Source organism: Dromaius novaehollandiae, chromosome 2, assembly GCF_036370855.1.
Source record: "Dromaius novaehollandiae isolate bDroNov1 chromosome 2, bDroNov1.hap1, whole genome shotgun sequence".
NCBI classification, from domain to species: domain Eukaryota; kingdom Metazoa; phylum Chordata; class Aves; order Casuariiformes; family Dromaiidae; genus Dromaius; species Dromaius novaehollandiae.
In genome coordinates, this window is record NC_088099.1 from 54,329,343 (window position 1) to 54,356,649 (window position 27,307).

Here is a 27,307-nt window from a genome sequence, read left to right on the forward strand (position 1 = left end):
TATATATAAATAAAAATAAAATAAATATATAAATGAATATATAAATATATTATATATAATATATACATATTTTATATACTTATATAAATATCCATATACATATTTTTATATTTATATATTTTTATATATTTTTATATTTTATATTTTTTATTTATTTATATTTTTACATATATTTTTTTTAAGGCATCCCTGCAAATCTATATTAAATAACCAGCCACTTAGTGCTGTTTCAGTATGGTTTTGCAGTCATTTTAAAGGGTCCGAAATAAAAGGGGTGTTATGGTGTTTGTTCCATGCACCTCAGACTTTTATTATTAGTTCAGTGAAAAAGTTTAATGGCTTATTGCCATGGTTCTTATTTTGCCAATGCGCTGTTAAAGAAGAAAAACAGAAGGAGTTAAAATATTGTAGGAATGTTAATGAATCATATTCCCTTGCTACCATATATTTTAACTATTTTGCATGTAGAAAGGCTATAAACAAATCTTAATGCATCACTTTATAATATTCAGAAGTTGGAAAAAAGAGACAATGATCCAATATCATCTTTACTTCTTCTGCAGTCTCGCACAGCAGCTACACCTCTATGGTGGTTCATTAAAAGGAAAAGGATCAAACCCTGTCATTGAAGTTACTTGCCCTTAGTCAGGCCTCAGGGCCCTTTTGAAGTGGTCAACTTAAAAATAATATGAAAATATATTTGTAATTGCAGATTCTTTAAAAAGACCAGAAGGGCTCATAAAGTGAGAAGGCAGTCACAGAGCTAAAACTTTTCTATAATGAAGACTGAATTGTTGGTATGTTCCCATGAGTCCAGAACTGAGGATTTGGGATTTTTTTTAATATAATTATATATAACTATATAATAAAAAACAATATAGAGAAAGTCCTGAGCAGCTTGCAGTCAGTTGCAATAATCACGAGCTCTGCTTTAGTGCTAGATGGAAGAGGGCGTTAGAAAACCAGTGTCAACTGTATTAGCCTGAGAGATTAGCGAAGTTTAGGTGGACCTTGGAATTAGGACCCAATCCTGAAAATACGTGCATGTTTTTTTTTTTTCCTTCTGTGATTAAATTTACTGACCTTCTGGATGTATTGATTTAGCAAGGTTACTTCAGTAGTGCCTTTGTGTGCTCAGTATCACTCAGACTTCAGAAGGATATTTGTCGTAATGAGGTACATGCATAGTCCAGGACCACAAAGTAGGCAGAATGTTGGGAAAGGAAATAGCCATTAAATAATCCCACTGACTTCAGTGGTACCACTCATGGGGCAAAATTATGCTTCTAAACACCACAGGAAATGCTTAATTAAGGGCGAGGAATCAGAAGAAAATCCCATTGAAAATCCACATGTAGCAGACCAGTGGGGTGAGGAGCAGAAAGGTGGTGATCAAGTCTGGTAGAAGAGTATTTTCTTTTCTGTTTTCAGCAGAATATGTGGCTGCAGAAAGAGAAATTTAATTCTGAGTAATATTAAAAGAGAGGTTACCACATGCGGAGTTGACTATATTTGCTGGTAGAAAGGCACTGTGATATACCACAAGAAGCTTAACTCACTGTCCACAAGGTCAAAAACTCCTAAGCAGAGATATTGCCAATAATGACTAACTGGACAATTAATCCTGATAACAGACATTTAATGAAAACCATATTTGGAGATTTCATCAACTCCATTTTTGCATACAGTCAAAACCTAATTTAAATAAAATTCCCTAGAACTTGAAAGTACTTAGGCTTTTTGTGTTTGAGCTAACTTCCTTGTTCATGGTGTTCCCATGTATGTCTTTGCACCCAGAGGTTTGAGTAATGCCTTTTAATAGTTCTGCTGTTCTTTGCTTTCACCTCTCCCCATAATCGTTTCTTGTCTCTGGTAATGAAACTCAGAGGTCGGTGGGGTAAAACTGTTGGATTTGATTTCTGGTGACATTGCAGCTTTTGAAGTAAACTTTTACATATGTAGATTGATAGAAATTTGCAATACTAGAATGACAGGCACTAATACATGGCTTTTGGTTTTCAGCCTAATTAAAATGAAAAGAGAATAAGTAGGCGGGAAATCTACGCAGTTGTGCTCCACTAGGGAATTAAAGAGGCAGTACTGAGCTGGATTCCAGTTGGTTGCAAGTGCTATGTTCAAGTTGTTACTTATTATCAAAAGGAAAATAAATGAAATCACGAGTCATTAGCTTACAATGTGTAAAGAGCTTTGCAATATCTTTGCAAATGCAGCAGCCTCCCAGACAGCTGCTACAGAGCACCACTGAATTTCACTTCTGTCTCTCTTCGGAAAGGTTACCAGGTCTTTACTGCAGAGTAACCTACACTTGACTTCCCTTCTCTTTGGCAGTTTTGACTTGTAAAGAGTGCCCACACTGTGGATTAAACTCAGGCAGCACAGAATGACTGGGTTACTGAGTAATTTACTTTAGCAGCTAGTCATTGGTATTGGTAGGTAGCCACACTCCTGCATGGGTTAGCCAGTTAATTGCCACTGAATTCAGCAGGTAGGGACAGCATTTAAACTGTAACTCATGTTAAATTCAGTAGCAAGTATTCTTTGCAAGGGAGGGAAGGGAAGAAGGAAGGAAATACAGGACTAGATCCATTTGTAACCACACTTGTAAATAGAAAATTGGCTTTCAGGTTGTAGGGCACCATTATCCTTCCTCTTTTAGCCCTAAGGAGCAGAAGGCTGGCAGACATGTATTCCCCTTATTTTTTTAAAGTAAGAGCACGAGGTTCCACCCAAGAATTAAATAATTAAGCAGATGAGTGCAAGCTGCTAAGACAGTTTAGGGAAAACAATCTATGCTCCATTAGTTCCCCATTCACTTTTTACTTTATGAAATTCAGCAAGTGCAACAAATGCAAAGCCCTGCACCTGGGAAGGATTAACCCCTTACAGTAGTGCTGGGGAGGGACTGGCTGTGGAGCAGCTCTGCAGAAAAGACCCCTGGGGGCCTTGGCAGGCAGCGAGCCGAGCATAAGCTCCCCAATATACACGAAGGACATGAACAAATGGGAGCAAGCTCAGGGGAGGCCACCACCATGGTGGTGGGGCTGGAGACCTCAGCCCATGAGGAGAGGCTGTGGGACAGGGCTTGTTTAGCCTGGGGATGCAGTGGCTCCGGGGGGGCCTGACAGCAGCCCACCACAGCCTGCAGGGAGCTTGTAGAGGAGATGGAGCCAAGGTCTGCACAGCAGTGCAGTGCGGGAGGACAAAACACAGCAGAAATAAGTTGAGACAAGGGAAGTTCAGAATAGCTGTAAGGAAAAAAATTTACCCATGAAGACAGTGAGGCACTGGAGAAGTTGCCCAGGGAGGTTGTGCAGGCTCCATCCTTGGGGGTTTTCCAGACCCATCTGGGCAAAACCCTGAGGAACCTAGTCTGAGCTTGTAGCTGAGCCCGCTTTGAGCAGGTGGTTGGACTGGGGGGCCTCCTGAGGGACTCTGAGACTTTGTGATTCACTTGATTATAGAGTATTACCACTCATATGCTTATCCCTTAGTTTCTTTTAGCACCTCCTTCAATAGTTCAGTTACAGCTCCTGCAACTTCACAGTTTAATTCCCAGCTTTGCTTTTCTGAGCATGGGTGCCCATGACAGACATTCACATTTTGCATGCTCAGATGGATTGGAGGTGCATGCTTAGCTGTATGGTGAGATATCTGAAGAGGAGCCTCAGTTCTTCTATTAAGACAGCTATGCTGGAAAATTAGGTCACCCCAAATTTCTTGGAGTACTGTTAGTATGAAGTGTGCCTTATAGTGCGGCATTCCCTTCCAAGGTCCACATTTCTGTATCTCATTTTTATGAGAACATTTTCCTCTTCGTAAGACTTCTCATGTTTTTTTTACTCCTGTTCCAGCATATGCCCAGGATATTTTCAAATACACCCCTGTACCTGACAAAGAAGAAATGCTATAGCATTGTATCTCAGACAGCTCTTGTATCCATCTTTTTTAAGAGGCTTTCTCTGAGTAACTGGTAGTGTTGCCAATGCCCCATTTTGTGGGATATTTATCATTATGAATTTTTATTGGCTGTCTTAAGTAAAAGGAGAGAATGTCACAAAAGAAGACATTAGATACAACACGGATGTATTTGAAGTGCAAATTATAGGAAAATCCATTAGACTGGCATGAAGCATAACTACATAGCTAGTAAAATATTTCATGAACTTACTAATTTAGAAGTTACCTTTCCCCTTTTTCCTCTATTAGAGAATGACAATTCTCTAATATTCTGAATTCCTGGGAAGAAACTTGCAAAAAAATCAAGAAGGAAAGGAGACTCAGGGACTTCCTGAACCAGCTGTGGCTTCTAGACACTTAGTAACTTTCCATGATTTTCTTCTTCCATGCACTTGTCCAGTTTCCCCCTTGAAAGTAGGTAGACTCTTAGTCTTAGTTGCCCAGTGAGTCTAAAACAGTACCTTTTGAGTGAGGTCTTGTACATCTCCCCAGGGTTACTGGCCAAGAGGAGGAGATTGTGATAGGATCCCCCTAAATGATTGCTCATAAATCTAAGTAGATGAATGAAGTATAAAAATGGAGGTGTAAGAGATGCTGAAGCGAGGAATGTGCTAAATCAAAGATACAATAGAAGTATCAATCATAAAACCTTGGGGAGGACAGATTAATTTCATCCCTGCATTATTATTACACAGAGCCCCAGGACCCAGTTACAAGGAGTCAGGACACAAGGTCCTGTCAGAAGCAAATGGGCAAGACGAAGCTTTTTAACTTTGAACGGGGTTAGGCAAAGTGTTGTATGCTTTGCTCGAGGCCTTCTGGCACAGTGGAAGACGGAGCGGGGTGGAGGCCAGGGCCGTCTTGGGCAGCAAAAGCTATAGAGTCTGTTTTAGGTGCACAGGGGGAGACCCTGGCACCCTCTATTAAGAGAAAGAGAAATGAAAAGAGCCTGAGATATTGGGGCAGCTCAGGGGCATCGTTTGTAAAAGCTTAATCTTGCATTTGATTTATCTTCTTGTATCTTTACTGCACTATTACAAATCTGTGTTTTCGTGCAAACACACTCTTTTAACCTTTGTTTTCCCTCACTGATAAGGCTGTTTCGGGGGATCCTTTCACTGAGATGATGGGATGCTCACAATAAGCGCTGGCCCTCCAGTGTGTTCCTGCAGGGTAGCCAGAGCATGGCAGTGTGTGTCTCCACAGCAATTTCTTAGGTCATTTACAAGAGACAAAACTAGGAGAGGAAGAAAGGTCTTTCAGTGACCAGCAGTCACTGAGAAAACTCTTGCATATGGCAGGCTTTGAAAAGCACTTATGGTTTTGAGGAGAGAATGTGACATACAGATGTTGGGCTAGCGTTATGTAGCTGGAAATGAAAACTGGATGAACATGACATGTTCTGTGAGATTGCATCCTCGTAGCAGAGCATTGCCTCATGTTGAAGGAAATGTTCTAGCAAATGTGCTGCTTGCAAGAGAAACAGGATTAAAAATAATATTTGAATTTTTTTTTAGTTCAGCTGTAGATTGGGGAAACGTATTATTTGTAGCTGTTGAAAATGAGATAAATGTTTTTGTGTTACTTTAATGATAGTCTTAATGAAGAAGAATTCTAGGAAGTAGGGAAAGGTCCGTATGACTTCAGCTGCAGCTATATCCCTGGACTGGTAACACCTTCGCTGGAGAAAATGGGCATGTGGCCAACCAAGCTTAAGTATGAGCTCACCTTCCACTGGGACTGCCCGTCCTGCTTTCTTGAAAAGCATCTGCATGCGGGGCTTATTCGCAGTGCTCTTTCCTCGGTTGTGGCTTGTCCTGCTACAGACAGAAGAGGAAGCTTGATCTGGCTTCACACCTTATCCTTTCTCCCGACATGAAGGCAGGCAAAAAGCCAGCAGGAGAGCAGAGAAATATATTTCATGCTGGAACACTTAATCTCTGCACAATTTCCCAGGGAGCATGGCTTTTCCCCTCTCTTGCGCAGTATTTTCTTCATACTGAACATTGCCCATTCATCTGATATCCTTGAGAACTGTCAAAAAATGGGACAATCATGTGAGTTATAGGATTTATTTACCTTGCCCTGAAACACAGAAAATTCTCAAAACACAAGAAATATTAGAAGAACAAATGATTACACTGAGAAATTCAGTAACAGAATGGTTACTTTTCTCCCTACCATTCCTCCTGCAGTACAGGCTGTCTGTAGCAATAGCAGAGGTGTATTTAGGCAAGCATGGCAAGCAGAGCCCACATGAATTTGTCTTTCTCTGTTGGTGGGAAGCACATCATTTTTGTATAATTTGCAGTAGTAGAAGAGGAATTGAGTGGTGCTATGGAGTGCTGAGCTGTAGGGGAGGCCAAGTGCAACCCTCTAGGTGGACGGAGGGTTGATCTACACGAAGAGGCTGAGATGCATTTTCTTAGGAAGCAAGACAGAGCTTTACTGAAGAAGAAGTGAAACAGCCTCATAGAGAAATGACTTCTGGTGTTCTTGGGCAGGAATTCCCTTTCTAAACACAGTTCTTGAAAACTTTTTTGGCACATAAGAGCAAGGCAGTCTCTCACTGATGTCATGAGAATAGGAGAGCCTAAAGACGTCATCAGTGGGAATGTGCAAGTTGGAATAAAACAAGAATTGATTGCACCTCTGAGTGAAATAAACTACTGTGAGAGACAGGCAGCGTTTGTAGTGATTTCATGCTGGGTGAAGCCAGCAATGCCTGGGAGGCATGAGAATGGGATATTTCCAGACCAGAAAGAGTCTGATAAACTCTGGGTGGCAAGTGTTCCTGCCTGCCATCGCTCTGTCTGCAGAAATGCTGTAACACAGTTTGAATTTTTTGGCCAGGACTGGCCTGAGGCTAAGATCTACTTTTGGGTAGAATTTCCTAAAGCTGGAAGTTTCTGTGTATTAACAGATGTCCTTTAACAGTGGTAGCATCTCCTTCTGCATGATGCATGGGTCAGTGCAGATGTGGTGAACATGACACTATTAGCTAGATCTAAGAGGCTTGCCAAATCCTCAGTGGTGCTTCAGAGAGGGCCCCAGACAGTTAATAAACAATGGCTTTGTCTGCATATGGGAGATCTGCTCGACAACTTATTTAATTACTGGATGGAAAAAGTTTAAAATTTAAGAACCATGTGTCATGTTCTTCAGGGAAGAAAGTCATCTGAGGGAATTGCATCATTATTACCCAACATGCATGTAGTAGTGGTAATGCTAAAAAGTCATAGAGAGTATTCTCCTCTGTGCTGTTTCCTCTCTTAGTTTTACTGTGGGTCATTTACATTAAAACTTGCAAAAAAAATACAGGTATGTTTTGATCAGCAGTGGGGTAGAGAGATACTCAAATTAGTTTAGATAACCAAAACAATCTAGCTGTGGCAGCACAGACCGTTATATGGGCTAATTTATACTGCAGACAAACTTACCCATGGAAGAATTATTTTCTTGAAGAGTGAGCATACATTTGTGTTGTCTGCAAATGAGTCTCTGGGAGAAAACGTTTTCCTTTTGTTTGCAAAAGGAGACCTGGGCAACAGACAGATGTTCACTTTGCAGGCAGCTGTGCTGGTTGAGATGTTACCACCTCCAGCTGTTTAATATTCCCATCTTGCGCATGTTCCTGTCTCCAGAGCGCTGCCAGTGGAAGGGATCCAGTGAGCACTTGCTAAATGGCTTCAGGCAGGTGATATAGGTGGCTTGAGATACTCTGACTGGCTTTACCTAAAGCTCAGGAAACTCTTTTCCTTGATAATGTGCTGAGTGTGGGATAATGTCCAGCTGGCAACAATGAGACCTGGAAGGAAACCATCAGCTGGTGGTCTCAGAGTTACTACTGCTGCCTTTATTTGCAACTACCCCTTCCCATATGTTGGTTAGGAATGAGGAAGATACTGTTTTAAACTGTCTTTATGAGCCTTATGTTTGCAGATTACATGTATGCTTTTTTCAGGTAAACTGAACTCAGAGCTCCTCTGACTTACTCCCTATTTTTTAGGCCCCTCTATAAGGTTAAAATTATGTTCTCATCCATTCCTTACTTCCAGCACTGGAAGTAAACCTGGCTTAGAAACCTTAAGCCTGTTCTGTGCTGAGTAGGGGGAACCTCGCTGTAGTGATGGGGCCTTGGAGAGGCTGCTTTCGCTTGCTGCATTTGTTGTCATGGAGGATCAGTTCTGTGAGTTCTCTTTCGGTTTCAGCCATGTGCGGTCCTTACTTATCTGCGCCTCAGTTTCTCTTGGAGTAAAGTGGAAGCATAGCTGCTTACCGGAAAAGAGTGGCCAGAAAGCTGTTAGATGCTGGTTCATCACTGTAGGCTTTTGGAGATTCCCAGAAGAAATCTCCTCTTTGAAGGCAAAACATATTTCTAGTTAAGCCTCCTGACTGCAGCCACCTATCTCCATGGAGTGGTGTAATGGTCCTGCCTAATTCAGCTCCTGGGGAACAGGCAGGTGAGTGAAAGAAAACAAAGGTCCAGTGTGGCATAGCGGTGGGGGGATTCGGCGAAGGGGCTGCCATGCAGAGCTGCTGGTGGCGCCGTTCCCAGCCAGGCGTTTGCCAAGATAGCTCTGGAAAGCTCCCTGGGAACCCACTGGGGAGCAGCCGGCAGTGATATTGCTGGATGACATATGGCTACTGGAAGTTGCTCGGGCTCAGTACTGAATGAACAGCTTCACAGTGTATTTAGCACCGCTGAGGGGGGGAAAGAAAACCCAAGCGAGGGGGCCTGGATCTGTGACACAAAATTGAAATGGTAATTTACAGAAGAAAAATGATTTCTGTGAAAAACAGATCGCCAAAGATGGGGAGGGAGATGGAAAAGGCTCAGAGTGAGAGACGGAAAAGGAGAGAATCGTGGCGAATCTATGCACAGTAGTCGTGGTGGAAGTCATGTTGCATAACAAATCTCAGCTTTTAAGTCTCCACTTGGCACTAACGCAGCCCTGTGTTGCTGCCTGGATGGCAGTGCTGACAACTGATTCTTTCTCAGCGGATATGACCTGTTGGGGCTTTGTGCTGCATTTGTATTTCTATGAGCCATGCTCTTTAGGCCATGCTTGAGAGGCAGAATTTCTCCTTCCAAGTAGGCAATGATGAAGGCTTTTATAGCCTTTGGGTTTTCAAGAGGGATTGTAGAAATAAAAGGGTTTCATTAAAAATCCTCTTTTCAACCAAGAGAAAAGCGGCAAGGATGAATCAGAGAAGAAGTTTTGCCCATGCCAGAGAGTCCTGACAAGGAAGTGCCACACAGGCTGTTCAGCAGCGAATTCCCAGCAGCATCTCTTGATTTGACCCTTTTTACATTTTGAAATTTGAAGTCCAAATAAATGTTATTTAGCGAAGAGAGGCCGGAAGTTTATTGCTGGTTTTCCAGCTGTTTCATTCCATTTACTTCACTTCAATCGGATGAACTGCTCCGTATAAGAACTGTTCTTTTTCAGTCTTGGTAGGAGTGGAAACATGGAGAAGTGGAAGTTGCAGATTTCTATTTGAGCGTTACTGGTGGGAGAAAGAAAAGGGAGGAACTGCTGGTTTTCCTTTGGAAGTTCACAAGCAAAATGTTGCTTTAAAAATGTTAACTGTTGATTTTATGGTGCTCTTGGTTCTTCTAATTTTTGATGGATGTTGTGAGAGGGGCTTTAGTAATTCTCCTCAACATATACTGCAGGCAATTTTTTCCCATGTTTTGCTGCATTTAGAAATAGCTGCAAATACTGGATTTCTGTTTCATTACATGTCATTCTAATAACACTCTGAAACCCTGTTTGTAATTAGAAAGTTTCACTCTGGGGAAAAAGTGCTTTCTCTCTCTTGCTTTTCATGAATTTGCAAATGGGTGAAATACACGGTGCAATCTGCAAAGAATTTACACTAAAATAGAAGAATCCCCCTGTATGAGTGTCTGACATATGTATAGGTTTTTCTCTCCCTGCCTTTCATTCACTCTTTTGGGAACAAAGGGTGAAAAATTACTTCAGGAACAACAACAACAAAAAATTAAAATCACTTATGTCAAATTCAGCTTTGGTGTAAGGAGCTGCTATTTTACTGTGTTCAAATTGCCTTTGCTAGAGTGGCATTTCCTTATGTTGTGTTTGAATTTGGCCATAAAACCTTATTAGATTATTCTGGAAGGCTGCTGGACTCTCCTTGAGAAATCCTTGCATTAAGAAATATCCTGTCCGAGGTCTTGCTTACACAGAGTCTCATTGTATCTACCTAAGGGTTCTGCTGCTTTCGAAAAATCGGAGTTAAATTTTGTGAGCTTTGCAGTCAAGCTGGAAAGAAGGAAGAAAAAAGAAAACATAATTCAGACCTGTCTTGACTTAATGAGATTATTACAGAATAGACTGTTTCCTTTAGGATTTGCCAGGAAAAAAAAAACAACGAAAAACAAAAACAGAACATCCATCAAGTTAGGAATGCATATAAAAAAATTGCACATCAGGAGTCCAGAGTTTGACTCGGATACAGTAGTTGCCTCATACTCTACAGTGATAACGTGACTGATCATCCTTCCTTGCTTCCTCTTAGAAAGGGGGAGAGAAAAAGAAAAAGAGACAGTAATAATATATCTTCTGTTGCTAATGCTGATATGTCATCTAGAGGGATTTGAGCCAACTTGGAAAGCTCTTTGAAACTAGCAGTAAAATGAATTAAGAATGTTAGAGAGGGCTATGGATGGAAGGGATAATACAGAGGAGATTTCATTTAGCTTTGAAGAGGAGCCCTTCCTAAGCAAGTGGTTCACATTTGGGAGGAGGGCTGGGAAGGACGATGGAATTGCAAAATAATCCCTTTTTCTTTACGTTTGTATTGGTTGCTCCAGCTCGTTTAAAACAGAACGGAGTTGTGGGGAGAGGATGCACACACATATACTGACACAAAACCATCGTATTGTATTTAGAGAGACTGATGAATTTCCTTCCGTGTCTTTAGTTAAAAAAACAATCTATTTGCTTCTGATACATGCACTTGTAAAAATGTCTTGGGAAGAGTAGGCAGCATTTTGAGGGAAGCTCCCAGTATGAATTGCTCTTCATCCTTCTTATTTCATTTTTTATAATTCATTTATACCTAAGGAAGAAACTGTATCATGCCTTTGTCAAGTCAAAACCCCTTCACTGACTTTCCTAGGATACCTTTCTTGCTAATGCCATTTGGAGAACCTCTGGCACATGGAAGATGGTGGTCATCCTCCACCACTGTAAATCTCCACTAAATTTTTCTTTCTTGAAGAGCAGAGTAAACTTCTGAGTAGATTTGGCTTGTCTTCCCCTTTATCTAACTCCTAATCAGTGCTGGGGAAGGCAGTTTGTGCTCGCAAGTTGCCATCTGGGCAGTCTTATTGCCTCACTTCTAGAGAGGCCTTTGGAGAAATAGCAGTCCCCAAGCCAAGAATAATCTCCCTCTCTCTCTCCCTTTTTTTTCTGGTTAATCTTCTCAAAATATAATGTTTTGCAAATCTGAAAATTCATGAAAGAAAAAACACTTTCTCCTAACCAAATAATGAAATTTGTTGAAAATAAGGTCCCTGCAGTGTCTTTGAAGTACAAACAAAATCAGCTTGCCAGTCAGCCTCCCCTGGCATTATTTAAAAATACTGGCTTAATATCAATCAGAACAGTGTTTTTTTTTTTTTTTTTTGATTAAATGTTGGATTGATCCTAGAAATTAAGGGTTCAGAAGTATTAAATGTAGCCAATACCAGCACCGCTTGTCGCCCACAGAAAAGGAAAAAATAGAAATCCCATTGCAATGGCTATTCTAGTATGAATTTGAATTGGACACAGAATTGCAGAGAACTCATGCAGCCTTGCTTGGCAGCACTTTCCTTCTTCAGTCCTCTGTTTCTACCATCCACTGCTATTTTTAGACCCATCTTTAAGAAGATGCCTTTGCCGAGGGACAAAGGCAGGATAACTTGCAGAAAGTGTATTAGCATAGAAAACGCAAAGCTTACAAGATGGTCACATTTGCAGTTTTGTCAAGCTGCTTTCCATTCATTCCCTATCTTTGTCTCTGCTTCTCTATTTAGGTGATAAATAGCTACCTACTTAGGTCATTCAGGCAAGAACTTCGTCTTTTGGCTTTTTTGTGTATGCTTAAAGACCGCGGCATGTTTTTTGTACCTATGTAAATACGTTACTTACAGCAGAAGATCTGCACTGCCCCACTCTGAAACTATGAAAAAAATTCTTATGTCATTTAGCCACAGTGTTTCAAATGAGTACCTAAAATGGATGTGGAGAGTTTTGAGTTCTCAGCTTGTGGTCTGGCTTTTCTGGGACATATTACCTCCGATACAGTGCCATGTTAAGAGGTTAGCGTGGCCTCCAGGCAAAAGATGTCTCATATCTGACCAGCTCAGAATGTGAGATGAGGAGATGTGACAGCACCTTTTTGTATAGCCAAAAATGTCTCGGGTAGCAATCCAAGCTTAATCTGAAGTGAAGACAGCTGGCTGTGGAGAACAGATATGATTCTGGATAGGAGAGGATTTAGTTATTCTGCATGGGCATTTTATGTGCTCTTGGGTAGCCCATCTGGCTGCCAGCTGCTGCTCTAGAAAGGTCTCCCATGATAAAGCTTTATCATGTCTGCCAGTGCTATGGAGGTGTCTAGGGTACTCACAGGGTCTCAGGTGGCTCAGGCTAGGTGTGTTCGTGCAGCTGAATTTTGTTCAGAGGGGCTACTTAGGTCATCTAGTATGGTCCATCCTTACAGAAGCCATCACATTGCATAACCCCAACGTGATTCTTAATTTAGAGATCACATATGCACTTGAATTTGAATGCTGGGTTGTAATTGCTGAATAGGGGTTAGGTCACTTGCTCTAATTGGAAGGTGGTTTGCCTTGATCTGCTGAGAGTTAGTAGCCACCTTCTAATTGCTGTGCATACATTTGTTCGTGGCTTGGTTGTACATAATTATCCTTGGGCACCATTTTCTCTTGTCTTGCATTTCTCTGACAGGCAATGTGAATACCACGGAGCTCCTCTGTGATGCAGGGTGATGCCTAGAAGGTGCTCTTTAGTTGTATGTAGTGAGTAATCCATAGTACCTGGTCCGTATATATACTAACAGTACTATGTGGATGATTAAAAGCACAATTACTGTATTAAATATATGAAAACAAATTATAACAGGCTTAGCAGACTGAGCTACAAGGCTGGGGTCTTGAATTCGACAGAGAATTTGCTTTGTGTATATTGCTTTTTTTCCCCCCTCTCTCTCTCCAGTAACCTCAGGAGCTACATACAGTGCTTTTGTGTGGCATTGCTTAATTTAGCAAGTACTGAATCACAGGAGTGGAACGGTCAGGTGGAAAACTGCTGGAGGGGAAGTGCAAGCCTTCCTCACCCAGCGAGGAACAGACCTGTGGAAACCCGCCACTCTGTATGTTTCATCAGACCTAACACATGTTGCACCAGTGACATGCTAATAAAACTGTCAGGCCTCAGGATCAGTAATTTACACCAGTATTTTTAGATTCTCCATAAGAAAAAAGAAACTCTCTTTATGGATGAAAAATGATGTGTGAATCTGTAAGGCTACTCTGAAAAGAAGCAGATGCTGACATTTCTAGAGTTAATATTTTTGCCTTAAAAATACATCTGTCATCAGCCTCCACTTATAAGAGCAGAGGAGCACTTATCTAAATAAACATGGCAGCTGTTTTATATGATGGGCCTGCTTTTTAAATAGTAAAAACTATTATATCATTTTGGAAGATATAACTGCCATTCAGTGTGAACATAAAATAATAGGTTAGAGTGTGTAGCTGTTCTCTGCTTTAAAATAATTTCAAATGACACTTTCTCACATTATCAAAAAAACCTCCCTGCAAGGCCAGCATGAATAGAGTGAAGGTTAATAAGTGGAAGTGTATGCTGCTGAGAACTGTGCAAATTCTGAAAACTTGCTGAGGAGAGAGTCAGGGATTTTAATCTCAGGACCGTATTCAAAAAATGAAGGGCAGAAGAAAAAAAAGGAAAGAACTCCTGGAGAAATAAATTATCCAAATTCTCTGCCTGCGGGATGAGGCCTTAAATATAACCCCCAGTTCACATTTCTTTCAAATGTCTTTGCTCATCTAATTAACTTCTTCACAGTAGTCCAACAGATCTTTTGCACAGAAACATATGATTCTGCTTCCTAAGAGAATCTTTAATGAGTCACTTTACACTGATTTTAATACCATTTTACATCATTAGACAGATATGAAGGAGAGCTAACAGGGCCAAGGAGAGATGTACACCTGCAACCCAAACATAATTTTATTTGCTTCTTTATTATCTCTGTTAGGATTACTGATGGCTTGTGATGAGGAGGCAGTAAGCCAAATATAAGAATGTATTGTAATTTTCGCTTCCAATTGCATGTGCTGTGACCCCCATTCTTAGAGTTTTAATATGGCATAAGTATTTCATGAAATGGCTCTTCAATGCAAAATGCAGAAACACCTTCCTGTGCGATTAAGTCCCAGAATGTAAAGCTCTCTTCCCTTGGGTTATGTGCCCTGGTCATTAACGTCCAGAACCATAATCATACAACCTAATCGATCCTGGAGTTTCTTTTTTGCCTGCTGGTATTCCTTTCACAAGAGGATGATGGAGTATGTTCACCTCAGGCTTTGCCTCTAGCCTCAAGTGCTCTAACTAATAGGATGTTATGTGAAAGGTTGATACCAGTATTTCCAACTCCTCTGGCAGTCTTTTTGACTGAAGTTGGCCATCGTTACTGTGCTTTGGCCAGAACATACTGTACATGGCCTCACAAAGAATTTAGATACAAGGCGGTCCAGTTTGTGCTGAGCTCTGAGGGAAGTGCCATGCTGGTTGGCTTGCCATACCAGTGCTGAGCCTGGACAGATACAGCAGCAGACCTCTAGGTAGGTGTCAAAAGAACTGGCCTGGCCAAAATATAGACAGCTCTGGAGTGCCAGGTGTCTTCACAGGTTAACCCGTATTTTTGTAGGTTCTACATCTTGACTAAGCCATCCCTTAGGAACCTGTTTTTTATAGATCTGGGCACCAAACCTTTACAGATGCATTACTGCCAGTGGGATGTCAGTAATTAGCAACAGGATCCCACCCATTAGTTAACAGTAGTAGCTGGATATGAATTTTACGGGGAAAAGGAGATGAGACCAGGGAGAACTACGTGTAGGCTGTGGTTCATGCAGAGGACTAAAGGAGGAACAGACTTCTCAGGGTTTCATCTACCCTCTATCTGTGCATGTGCAGATGGTTTGCAGGCCAGCAAGGAGAGGAAGGGCTGTGATTCCCTTATAAGTCTTGCTAGCCAGGATTGGGAAATGTCAGAATTTGCTGCTGATACTTCTGTAAATCATTATCCTGGAAGAAGGAGGAAATGGTAGAGGAACTGTGACTTGTAAATGATTCCTAATCAAAGTGCTTCCTAAGGCTATTCTTAGAGAGCTGCAGATTCCTCAGCACCCCTTGCTCAGGCTTGCATTTAAGGCTCCTTTCCCTTGATCACAAGCCAGAGTGTGCCCTACCTTGGAGTAAAGCCAAGCCTTACCTCTGAGGAGGGGCAGCTCTAGTTAGTACCAAGTAGTGAATTAGTACAGTGGGATAATAGGAATGTTACCACAGATAAGTCCCATTAACCTGCAGTGGGTGCAATCCCACACTACTTTGAGTGAAGCTATTCCTGTGACTCTTTCACTGTAGCAACAGTTTCATAACCTGCTGGTTTCATAAAAGTGGCATGGCATGGCATGGTTTTCCTAAAATTATATTTCCAAGAAATGCTCTGAATGAGCTGCAGTTTAGCACGCTCTCTTGCTGAACTCTGCATAACACTTTAACGTGTATTTTTAACTCTCTTTGCTAAGTGCTTAGAACAAACAGGATCTCCTGTTAATAAAAACCTTTGATGGATGCATTAAGGAAGTGGTGTGTATGTAATCCTATATTTCCTGAAGTTACCTCAGTAATACACGTGGAGTGCAACATTTAAGGAAAGTACATGCACATATAAAGGTCGTGTAAAATGTTAGAAGTAGTGTCCTTAATTCTATGACAGTATGATTTATTTTACCACTGTTGTCCTACAGATATCAGGGCGCTTTATCATCAGACCTTCAGGCAAGGGCATCTATAAATTGTAGAAAAAGCAGGTGAAGGATTACGTCTCAGCCTCTCCAATACCTCATTGCCTTGAATTACTGAAGGAGATTTGTTCTCTTTGCTTGTGAATGGAACAGGGACTCGGTGTGGACTTCCCCCTTTTCTGGCAGTTTTCGACATGGTAACAACAATTCCAAGTTCAGGTGTTTAGGCACCTTCCTCTAAACAGTGTGCTTATTTTTTTCTCTTCCAAGAACAACCCTTGCTAGTTTTATTCATGGCCATAAACATTTGCACCTCCAGAAAGTGAAGCTTCAGACTCTGCAATGACATGAACTCCATGTTGTCTTTAAAGAACTATCCACACCACTATAAATAAAACCTTTATTTTGTATCCAAATATCAGATACCAAAACTTTGACATTTTGAGATTTAAGTCACTCTAGTCTGGCAATTTAGTCCTGTGGATAATTTAAGGTGAATTATTTAAAACTGATGCTCTAGGGGTAAGCTGTACCGATGCATCTGTAGAGTTTCTTGTCATGGAGCAAGTGTTTTACAGAATGATGATGAAGTGAGAGCTGGAATTGTCACCTTTCTGAGGACCACAATGGTACTAGTATTCTCCATGTATGAGAAACATGCATGTGACATTGGAGGGATTTAATCACTGAATATCTCTGTGAATGAACTGTTCTGAAGGAAAAGCTGTTCTCCGAATGGTGGGCCAGTGCCGTGCTGTACTGTTGGAGTTGGAAGCGGGGGAGAAGGTAGCAGTGATAGCTGCCAAAGCATTGGGTTTACAGCAGTACAATTTCTCTAGGACATAGCAAAAAGAGATTGTAGGGCTGTTTTGCAAAGTTTATACTGCAGTTAAAAAAAAAAAAAAAAAAAAAAAAAGGAAAACCAGCCTTTGTGCAAATTTATTTTATGAAAAGCAAGTGCTATTTATATGAACATGTTGTGGCAGTGAATATCGTATTGCAAGCATTGGGTTAGGACTTTGAAACATTATGTAAATGCTCTGGTGGTGTATACACAACTGTACACCCACTGGACTGTGCTTCGTGTGTTCTTGATGCCAGTGAAAACAAAGCTGTCTCCAACTGATTCAGGGGAAAAGTCATGGCTGCAAGAAGCCAGGACCTGGTTTACAGAGCTACTGCTCTGCTTCTAATAACTGAAGTTAGGAAAAGTCTCTTGGATTTAACCCTAACTTTCTTATTATCTGAGATGGGACATGAGTAAGCTGAAGAAGCTTGTTAGTGGTTTTTAATAGTTTTTCTGGCCACAGATGATTTCCAATGTAACATGTTTTACTGCAGTTTTTCATAGAAACAGTTCATTGTAGAAGAGAAATAAACAATCATGTGGCTCACAGCAAAGCTTCCATATTCACTGGAGACCTCTGGTGTAAGAGCTAAATTAATCACAAATAGCTGAACTCTCTCCTGGAGTGACTTTCCAGAATCATTTCCTTGCCAGTGTCTTTGCTTGCCTTTTGCTGTCCCCATGAAGCTGCTGCTTTCTGTGCCCCGCGGTGCTGCAGAGCTCTGCCCCTTTCTGCAGTTTGGGGCTCCACGGCTGCCCAGGTGCCCTGCTGGTGCTTTCCTACTTTGAGCAGTTACCTTGACTCAGTTTTATGCAACCTGTGGGACTTGTGCCCTAAACGCTGTCATCCAAGGCAGACTGAAAATCAATGGAAAAATCCCCACTGATTTGAATGACCTTTGATTCAATCCTTGCCTACAGCCTACCTTAAAATTTAGTTTCAATGTTACAAGCCTGAAGCTTTTTGATATTACTGCCCAGCATGGAGTACATGGGGTGCAGTGGGAGCAGTCAGTTTAATGAGACCTGTCGCAAGGAAGAGATTTTGATTAGTAAGTGCATGAAATGGCAGCTAGTGATGGAGGTGATGTGAAAGGATTCAGATTCGAGAAAAAAAAATAGATTTCAGATGCTGGACAATCATCTCTATTTTGGAAGTAAGAACTAGGCTTGTATGTAGCATTGAGCATTGTAGGTAAAGTTGAGAAAATGATGATAACTTTTTAGCTATTGTCTGACTGAGAAAAACTTATGAGAAGCAAGTGATACTGTTGCTGGAAATAATGCCTGGGATAACTGAACAGCTAGCACGGTTGTTTGAGGCATAGTGTGAATCCAGACAGAACTGAGCCTTAGGGAGATAATGAATTGATCTTTTTTTACTCAATAATAACTAGCAGAAGAAGAAATAAGTACTTAGTACAGAGCTGAGAGGTCTGGCTTCTACACATAACTTTGGAGACATTAAGGAGTCTCTAATTAAAGACAGATTCATTTGTGGGACACATTATTGCAGCTTGCAGGAGAGATTTGTTGAGAGAAACAGGTCTGTCCTTAGAAAAAGCCTGAGTTGTTGCGCTCTCCAGGAGAAGGATCAATAAAATAACAGCTCCCAGAGCAGAACAAGTATATGGGCTCCTGCTAAAAGACTTCAGCGATCCAGGCCTTAGCAGGCCGGTCTGGAGTGTGAATATTGTGAGTCAGTGTGGGTACTGGGCAAACACAGCAAAGGCAGGAAGAAAAATGGCTTGTCTCTCGAGAATGGTACAGTAGATGTGGGACCCAGACGCACCTTCTGTCCCATTGTCGCTGCTAACCTAGGAATAGATACATTGATCCAGAAGCAGAAGACAACTAATGAAGTCCTATTTACTGTAACTGTTTAGCCCTTCTTCCTTAATCAGACCCTGCTGCAATAATCTCAGCTCTCCTCCAGTGCCTCCCACCACACAAGCACCAAGTAAAAGGCAGCGAGTCTGGAAGATGCTGCCTGGGTGGCTAGCTGTTGCCAGATGCTGTATGATGCTTTCTGGTCACCTGTGAGGTACAGACTGGGGGATGTGTGCTCTCTGCAGTAGTCTCTGCTTTTCACAAAACTTGTAGGAACATAATTGCTTTGAGATCTTCATGTCTTTGGGGTTTTTGCTGTCTTCTCTCCCTATACCCTTTTCAGAGAGGTCCCTTGATCAGCTGTGGCTCGATCAAGGACTTGATCAAGGATTCATGAATTATAGGTGTGACTGGTTTGTACTTGCATAAACCTTTCCTTGAGAAATCAGGCCAAGCAAGGGAAGAGCACACACAATGATTCAATCTTTCACAGCTTCCCACGAAGAGGGGCTGTTTACAACATCACTTCAAACAGCCAAGCACTCTCGATATGTAAGCCCTGAAGGGGAGGACTGTTGGCTTCTCAGCAGCTGAAGTCTGCAGCTATGCTATTGGGTCAGGTGATTTGATTTCAGCTGGATCATGAAGCCAGATGCAATGCTTCTCAGCAATGCTATTAGACTGGAGAAATATGACCAAGTGCTGGTTATGCGGAGTCATCTGGCCGAGAGCAGAGTGCTGTGTGACCCTCCTCGAGGATCCCGTTCAGCAGTTCCAGGAACTGTGAAATTTTAGCAGCAGTGTCTCTGCTGGTGTATACTTAAAGGAAGCTACTGTGTAACCCAAGATTTCATATTCCAGAATCTTTCCTTTCACCCCGGGCAGTAAATATCCTGGTCCACCAACTCCTCACACAGGAGAGTCAGTGGAAATCATGTTATAAAACTGAAAAGAATTGGGCCTGCCAGTTCCCCTGCAGTGTGATTTCAGAGTGGAGCCATACCCCAGAAAAGCACACTTTATTCTGTAGGAGGATGCTGTGATATTTCAAATATGCATTTGTAAACAGGCATTGCACACCACTTCCCTCTAAAAAAAGTAGATTTTTTTTTCTCTCTTCTAAGCGATCCCAGGAAATGTGGCTCTCGAGAACTGGAATAGATGACAAGACTAGACTGATTTGGCATTTACATGTGCCACTTTGTACACAGGGTAGTTGATTGATGGAAAGCAGGACAGTGCTTTAGAGGCTTCATCCTGCCCTAAATTGCTGGCCAATTGATAATGTAGGTAATTCCTTAGCAGCTGGATACAACCACATACAGATTAACTTCCAAAAGAGGAAGGCTTTTCAGTTCCTGGTTGTTTTAGGTCAAGATGTTCTAACTCTGTGACGCTTTGCAACCACATATGTGTTTGCTAGGAGTTCAAGGATATAAATTTACATTAGTTGGAGACAACTAGTTGAACTTTCTTTTTAACATAGCTTGTTGATGACACATGCAGTGTACCTGGCTATTTATATCATAGTAGCGCATATGAAGGGGGAGGTGATAAAGTCAAGTTGTTAGCTGCTATAAATTGATGGAGTTCTTTAGGTTTCTCTTGTCTATGTCAAGGAATGACTTCATATCAGATTCAGAGAAGACAGAGAGAAAAGTTAGCTTAAGGATTGTGACTTCACTTTGCCCACTAATTTGTTCTAGAAAAAATTGAGAAGACTCTTTCAGCTTGCCATTTCTCATCTGTATGGATGCTAGCTTATAGTTAAGATATTTCAACAATATTTAATATCCATAGCCACTGGCATGATCTGGTGCTGAAGTGAAGGAGAGCTCTTCAGAGCATTAGCTGCACATGCAGTTCTTAGGGCACTACTTTGAACTGTTGCTAGGACCACTTTCTAAAGGTTTCCTTTAGCACTGATACCACAGCAAGTAGGGCTTGAGATCTAGATCCAGAGTTTAAAATCTAGAGCACACGGGGCAGTATAAATAACTGTTGTTTTGAACGGAAGCTTACGATCTCTCTATTCTGAATTTTTTTTATCTAGTACTTTCTAAAAAGGCATTTTTAAAATCCCAGTCTAGACAGTATATCAGGCTGCAGGGATGTGGGAGGTGCTGACTTGTCTGTCTGTTGGTTTGGTATACTGATTGATGTGCTGTTTGCTTTTATACTGAGAACTGTTTTGCTGCTTTGTGCATTGCCTAAATAGCTGTTCCCTCCAATGACCTTTTCAAGGAATTCTCCCTGTGCACAACATGGCTTTTTCATGGATCCTCAAGTACGTACAAGGTTGAAGTTATTCCAGAGGCTGTATGCCACATATCACACAAGCATTCTTATATGGACTGGATTATATTTCATCTGATTTGAGAGATACCACGTATTTCATTTCCAGAAATAACTACACTCTAAATATGATGTTCTCTCACTTCTGTGCCTGAAATCTACTTGTACTGCACATCAGGAATGGTACGTCTGCTTGTAAACCTAAGGTATGGATTTACAAGCATATGATTTCAGGGGCATTTTGAAGGCCTTTCCATAATAAATGTTTATGACCTGTTTTACGTCTTTAGTACGCTTTTGAGAGGTAGTGGAAGCCTTTACTGCCACACAGTAGTTAATGCATCAGACAGAGTTCCTGGTGACCAGCAAGTGTGTGCAAACCAGTACACTGTCCAGTTCGTGTACGAAGCCTGATTCACTTCAATGAATATGGCCTAGTGAAATAGAAGTCCTGGTATAAGTCTTGTGTTTTTTTTTTTTCCAGAATGGTAATATTCATCATTATCTGAGTCTCATATTTTAAGTGTATCTCATTATCCGGAGATTTCTGTTCACTGCTTTTATGCCATCAATGCCACAAAATGACAATGTCTCAAAATATATTCATGGTGGCTTTAGTCACCTGTGAGGTGTTGCAGTAGTTGAAGGCAAACAGTCATCCAATTTTGTATGTTTATTTGGCTTCTCTTGCCATTGGCTTAGGACAGACGTGCTTAGTACTGACCCTGCTGAACTTTCAAAGATGTTTTTCTTGCTGGTGGAGTAAAGTCTTTATTCATAGCCGGAGACAACCTTGAACATCTGTCTTAGTTCTTACAGCAACCCCTGCTGAGACTACAGTCTGCATCCGACCTTGCTCTAAATGCCTGGAATATGTATCATAAAATTGAGAGGAATGTAATTTTGATTTTCCTTTATAAACTATTTATTTTTCCTGTAAGCATAGCCTAACTGGTGGCAAATGAAATCATTCAAACTTCTTTGAGAATGGAAGTAAAGAACAAATGTCTTACAATCCACTGTGGGCTGAATCCTAATGTCAGAATTTAGACAAAATTTTCCATAAAATCAATGGCAATTTTACTTCTGTAGGAGTATTTGCAGTCTTTCAAGCACAAGGTGAACATAGAGCAAAGCTAAGGAGCAATCATTCTTAAGGTGATTTCTGGCTTCACTTTAAGACAGAGATAAAGCCTGAAAATGGAATGGGAAATGAGATGCCCACAAAAACATAGGTCTTGATAATACCAAAGTCAATGTTTAATATTAAGTAATATTTATATTAAGTAATGTTAGGTTTAAACATACAAATTATCACTAGCACACTAATTGGGGGTATGGTGGCCTCTGTCCTCCTGAGATTTCATGATCCCTGTTAAAATCTGCTTATGACAGGGACAGCTCTGCTGTTGGTTGTCACCGTTCTCTCCTTAACGGTAGATGAAGCCCAAGGCTCTTTGAGATTAATTGTAGCATGGTCTTGACCCTTGGAGAGTTTCTAGACAGACAAGTTTTTATGCAGACATGCTTCTCTCCATCTGTCCTAGCACATGTCCATTGGGATAGAGATTTTTTTCAGGTAGTACAGCAAGCTCTCCCTGACTTGGGAATCAAGCAGGAATGCTGCCTTTTGGGGCATATTCAGAAGCGCTTCTTGTGCTCCCCTCCCTGGCAGAAGACAGACTGCCCCAGGCATGTGGGAGACAGCACCATCTCCTTCATCTGGTGTCCCCAGCAAAGTCACTTGTAGCCTGGCTGCCTGCGTCTCTCGGCTCCGCCGTGTCCTCAGTGAGCAGTGAAGGACTGTAGTGGAGGTATGGCATTAGTAGGAATAGGCAGAAGGATCACCAGGACAGCTCCTCTTGTGTTTTGGGGGGAAAGACTAAGGCAATTGTCTGTCTTTTTCTGAGAGAGGCCTCTCATGGGAGTGTTAGAAATTGCTGTTCTGTCTTTCGCTCTCTTCCATGTCTGTGAGAAGAGACAAGAAGCTACCTGGGTCCATACTGCCCTCTGAGTCGATTCCAGGGATCCTCTTGCTGTGTTTTGTAGAGACTGGACATCAGCATGGATTAAAGTGGTTTTGTTTATTTCCAACATGGAGAGTGAATCTTTTCCCTGTAGAAGCTGATTTCTTACAAAATCTCTGTTACCCCCAGAGGACTGTGCACTGCAGCAGCATCCCCTGATTAAGGCTTCATGTAACTATCACTGAGGAATTTATCTGTCTAGCTATTGAATAGCATTTCTCGCAGGAAGCGGATGGGACTTGTACTTAACTGATCTGCACTGGCTTCCAGTTCAGATTTGGTTTTACTGGAAGGTGTTGCTTTGGCCCCGGAATATTCTGCCTGCTCAGGAGATGTTATACTTAAGAGGGAAATGTGAGCTAGAAGCTGTAACATAATTGGGAGGTGGAGGAGGCAAGGTGTTTACTGTGCAGTTCCCGCCCTGAGTTAGACCTTCCAGAAACAAGCGTTTTGCTTGTTATTTTTTCCCTTGCTTTTTTTTTTTTTTTTTTTTTTTTGAACTTCAGTTGTACTGTATTTGTTTTCTACGCATTTCTACTTAATGCTATTTAAAGCTTTGGCAACACTAGCTAATCCTGCTTGGAAAGCTAGGATTCTGAATGCTTCATGAATTTTGAATAACAATAACTGAGGCTATGCACTTTTCTGAAAATAGAGAGTCTGATGGGAATATTTTGTAGGTTTTGATGTTTCCTTAAAGTGTTGAACAAGCTACCTCTCTAAGCTCTGTAAGGCAAGTAAAATTGCTCTTATTTTAAAAGGAACAGGTTCATTTGTTTCAGACTCTTTTTGAACATTCTGTAGAGGGGTTTGAAGGAATCAAATCCAGAAGCAAGGTTGCAAGAAGAGACATGTGTTCACCATTTGTTAGAACATGGCTTTATCTTCCGTGGGTGCATCCCTGATTCTGCTACCCAACTGACAGAGTTCTCCAGGCCCTGGTTTTCCATTCAGTGAATTATCAGCAAAGTTTGAACTTTGTCTTCTCTTCGTCTTTTTCCCTGGGCAGAATGACAGCACTGCTTTGGAGAGCCCTTCTTAGGTATTTTTTTTTTTCATTCTGCACCTGTGTCTCTTCTCACAGAGCTATTCCCTGAGAAGGAAGAATTCAGAAGAAAGATCGGTGGAGAGTTCATTTCATTTTGTCAAGTTTCTGGTCTGATCCTTAATTTAGAGCAGTCATTTCAGTCTACAATAAACTCTGTGTTCCTGCATGATGCAATGAAAGAATTAAGAGCAGTCCTTGGCCATGTGCATTCAGGATGCTTCGGTAGTCCGGTGGGACACGTAGACTTCAGTGCCTGAAAACTTACTACAGATTGGGGGTACAGTCAGTACACTATTTTCTGTAAAATAGCATATATGTGGCTCTGCTTGTGTGTAAAAGCCTTTACATGATTCACTGAGGCATTGTATCATTAGGAGTGGAATGGCATGTGATTTCAGGCACAGAGCTCCACAAAATGAATGGCTTTTTTTCCATCTTTCCCTAGGGAGCCCCGAGAGGCATCCAGCGTGTACGTGGGAGGAGACTGTTCATAATTCTTCCATCACAGCATCCAGGAACACAAAGCTTATTGTTGGGATGAGTCTGCTGCTCTGAGTGGTAAATCAGGCAGGGCAATTAGAGTAAATGGACTGACTTCTCTTGTTAAGGCAAAAGTAGACTGATCTTTAAAGTGCAGCAACCTGGACATCTCTCAGGAGTGTTTAGAGCACATTTTAGTAGAGGGTCCAGAGGTAAACAGTGTTCTGTAAACACAATGAAGAGCAACAGAGCAGAATGAGAGCAAAGTTCTCTTTTGACTGATTGAAGTTAATTGATCTTACATATATATGTTCTGTGCTTTTGTCTTTGCTGTTCTTTTTGCCTCTCTCTGTTTCCTGATATTCATTGATTCTTCAGGATACATACAGTCCAGGATGCTCATTTTTTCTTTTCACCACATTCATTCTCAAAATCTCATATACCCTCTTGGTTTTCAGTCCTCTGAAGAAAGGAAACCCTCTGGGCTTGAATAGTTGGATTCGGAGGCTAACAAGAATGTGCTTTCTTGAATGATTTTGGCTTATTTGGTTTCTGAGGTCATGGACAGAATAGAAGAACACCTGCTCTCATCTTACTTCAGCAGTTAATCCCTGTCCCAGACAAGCCTAGAAGGGCATGGCACAGGAGGTGAAGAATATTGTAAAAAATTACTCAATAACTGTTTTGAACATCCAGAAAGGTTCAAGGGTAATGATTTTTTTCTTTCTGGTTTTCTCATATCCACACCAAGACATCAGCTAAAAAGACATTGTTTCTGCAAGTATTACATTCTCATTACATTGAGAGAATGAAAAATATGAATACTCCAAGGGCTCTGTAAAAAATGTAGAAAGTGCTGAATGACAGTTGTACACAATCCTTGTATGCCTGATATGTGTAGAAATTTCTGTTGGAAAATACTGCTTTGGCTAAGGCTTTTCAAGACTTGTTACAAGCTTGTGTGGGTGTGTGCACATGTGTACTTGGCATTTTGCTTTTTTTTTTTCTAACTCAGCCTATTTTTCTTCAGGGAGGCAGGACACAGTGCATCCGAGAAGTCTGCCCTATTCTCTCCTGTCCCCAGCATCTCAGTCACATTCCTGCTGGACAGTGTTGCCCCAAATGTTTAGGTGAGTGATTGCCTTCATGGGAATGTTGTATGTAACGTAGCTTGTTTCTGTATGGTATCTTTTATACTAGTACTTCACAGTCCTGGTAAATTTTGGGACATGGAAGAAACAGTGTTGCTCAGTAGATTTTATAATCTACAGGTTGTAAAAGGTGGTCATGGTCGGTGTGGCACAGCTGTGATGGATGATACTAAGGAAGCAGTTGCAGGAGAGCATTTGAGCATAGAGCAGCTGGCTTGCTTGGAGAAACAAATACTGTACAGAGATGATTCCTACCTTCATTACATGTTTTGCGAAGGAGATTGAGATGGGAGGAAATGTTTTGCTTGAATTTGCTGCAGAAAAAGGCCTCACCCTCTCATATTTTTACTCAAGTGTGCATTTGCATTGTTGGTTTTGAGGAAATGCAGGTCAAAGGAAACTTCTGGGTTGAAACTGCATTCTTGGAAGCTGTTGTCAGAGAGGCCAAGGACCTGTGAGTCTGCCTGATTGTTGCCATGTTAAGGGGGAATCACAGTCTCAGCCAGGAATATTTTCAATTATGTCTTTCCAACACATTTTAAAGGAATAAGGCCAAAGGCCTCTGAGAAGGGCTAGTTATTCCAAGTCATTCCAAGAAAGGCAGTGACTTTTGAGAGTCCTTATTTTGCTCATATCATTTCCACACATTCCACAGGTTAACTAAACCTCAGCATGCTTTGCTCTAGTTCATAAAGAAGGAGTGTTTACATCCTGCTACATCAACTAAGTTTAATTTGGTCTATGAGGCTGTGATTAGGTATAGCACATTTTCAGAGCAGATGATTCCCAGTTTTTCAACAGAAACATTTTTGTTGTCTTGGCTGTATCCTTACTGCTCTCTGAAGTCTTTTTCTAGGTCTGGGTTAGTGGAACAGAGAGCTCTAACCTTGGAGGCACTGAGCCATAGAGAGTTCCAGCTTCTCGTAATATTTAACATTTTTTAAACAAACTTGAAATTTATTTATTTATTTATTTATTTGCTAGTTGAGAAGTACTACAAGTACATATCTCTCTGGAACATTTAACTACAGCACCAGAAAGCAATAAGGTAGGAGAATGAACTAGAGAGAAGAACAGCCCAGAACCTATTTTTCTTTCCTTCTTCAAACTCCCCTTGTCCTCCTCAGCTCATGCTTTTCTCAGCTGAATCTTCCCCTCCTTGATCTAGGCATTCAAAAGCCAGCTTTGATCCTTTGACTGCTTTTTTGCTCCTAGAAATGTCTGTAAATTAATTCATTAATAATACCCATTTCCATTTTATGGTGCTTTTGCTCTACAGCAGGTCAGACATGCCTGTCAATAGATAATGTCTGTTCGCAGTGAAATATTGGAAGTTCTGGAGTACGATAGTAGGGAAAGGGAACCATTTTCAAGGATGCTGAGGCATGTTTTTTTAAGTATCATGAAAAGGACCTCCCTGCAATTGAATTCCTGATGTTCAGCATATATAGCCTGGAAGAATGCAGTTGACTTTACTGGGACTTGAATTATTGGTTTAAGTAATGGTTATGAGCCAGCAAAGCAGACCATTAAGCCAATATCCCCGTCACCACATCT

At 41.2% G+C, this 27,307-nt stretch overlaps 1 protein-coding gene across 7 annotated transcripts in view; it reads left to right on the forward strand.

Moving 5' to 3' along the window:
• The window catches only part of BMPER (BMP binding endothelial regulator), a 166,202-nt gene that overhangs the window by 64,615 nt on the left and 74,280 nt on the right, over positions 1-27,307 (forward strand). For all 7 annotated transcript variants that reach the window (XM_026100779.2, XM_026100780.2, XM_026100782.2 and 4 more), the window contains one exon: positions 25,630-25,729. In XM_026100779.2, the coding sequence (XP_025956564.1) occupies positions 25,630-25,729 (100 nt within the window). The remainder of the gene's footprint in view (positions 1-25,629; positions 25,730-27,307) is intronic.